The sequence below is a fragment of the Etheostoma spectabile genome, chromosome 15 (genome assembly GCF_008692095.1).
Source record: "Etheostoma spectabile isolate EspeVRDwgs_2016 chromosome 15, UIUC_Espe_1.0, whole genome shotgun sequence".
NCBI classification, from domain to species: domain Eukaryota; kingdom Metazoa; phylum Chordata; class Actinopteri; order Perciformes; family Percidae; genus Etheostoma; species Etheostoma spectabile.
The window spans coordinates 10,349,086-10,349,707 of record NC_045747.1 but is presented as its reverse complement, the minus strand read 5'-3'; the positions used below and the strand labels follow the sequence as shown (position 1 = coordinate 10,349,707).

Below are 622 nucleotides of genomic sequence, written 5' to 3'. Positions count from 1 at the left end.
AACCAGTAACCCTCCGGTTCCCAACCCAACTCCCTATGGACTGAGCTACCACCACCCCCAAGTTTATGTGAATATATACGTCAACAATGTCAAAGTTTCCACTGATAATAGGCATACTTTATTGAATGTGATCTTTGGGTAGGGATTGAGCGGTGGAGAAGGCGTGTGGTTTGTGTTAGCATAGCTGGTGCACATTGTTTGAAGATTAAGGGATTAGGAAGCAAAGCCTTGACTACAGCGGTGTGACTGCTGCACATCCTTGGATACAGTGTACGGATTTTCTCATAAAATTCACAAGCCAGGCAGAATGTGTGGAAAACACTTTCCATCCAAAACCCCTTTCTCCTGTAATATGGGCTTCCTTTTGTTGTTTGGGACAGATCATGTCAATTGAGGATGTGGAGCGAATCCTGGATGAGACCCAGGAATCAATTGAATATCAAAGGGTAAATGCCTGCACCTTTACATTATTTTTGTTCTATTTTGACTAGTAGCCTAACTACTTTAAAGGTCCCATGGCATGAAAATTTCACTTTATGAGGTTTTAACATTAATATGATGTTAAATGGTCCCCCAGTGGCTAGAAATGGTGATAGGTGTAAACCGAGCCCTGGGTATCCTG

At 42.4% G+C, this 622-nt stretch overlaps 1 protein-coding gene across 3 annotated transcripts in view; it reads left to right on the top strand.

The window, feature by feature from the left end:
• The window catches only part of LOC116702357 (charged multivesicular body protein 6), a 6,330-nt gene that overhangs the window by 2,235 nt on the left and 3,473 nt on the right, over positions 1-622 (top strand). For 2 of the 3 annotated variants that reach the window (XM_032536533.1, XM_032536532.1), the window contains exon 5: positions 381-446. The exons of the other annotated variant lie outside the window; for it this stretch is intronic. In XM_032536533.1, coding sequence (XP_032392424.1) covers positions 381-446 — 66 coding nt within the window. The remainder of the gene's footprint in view (positions 1-380; positions 447-622) is intronic. 3 annotated transcript variants of the gene reach the window in all.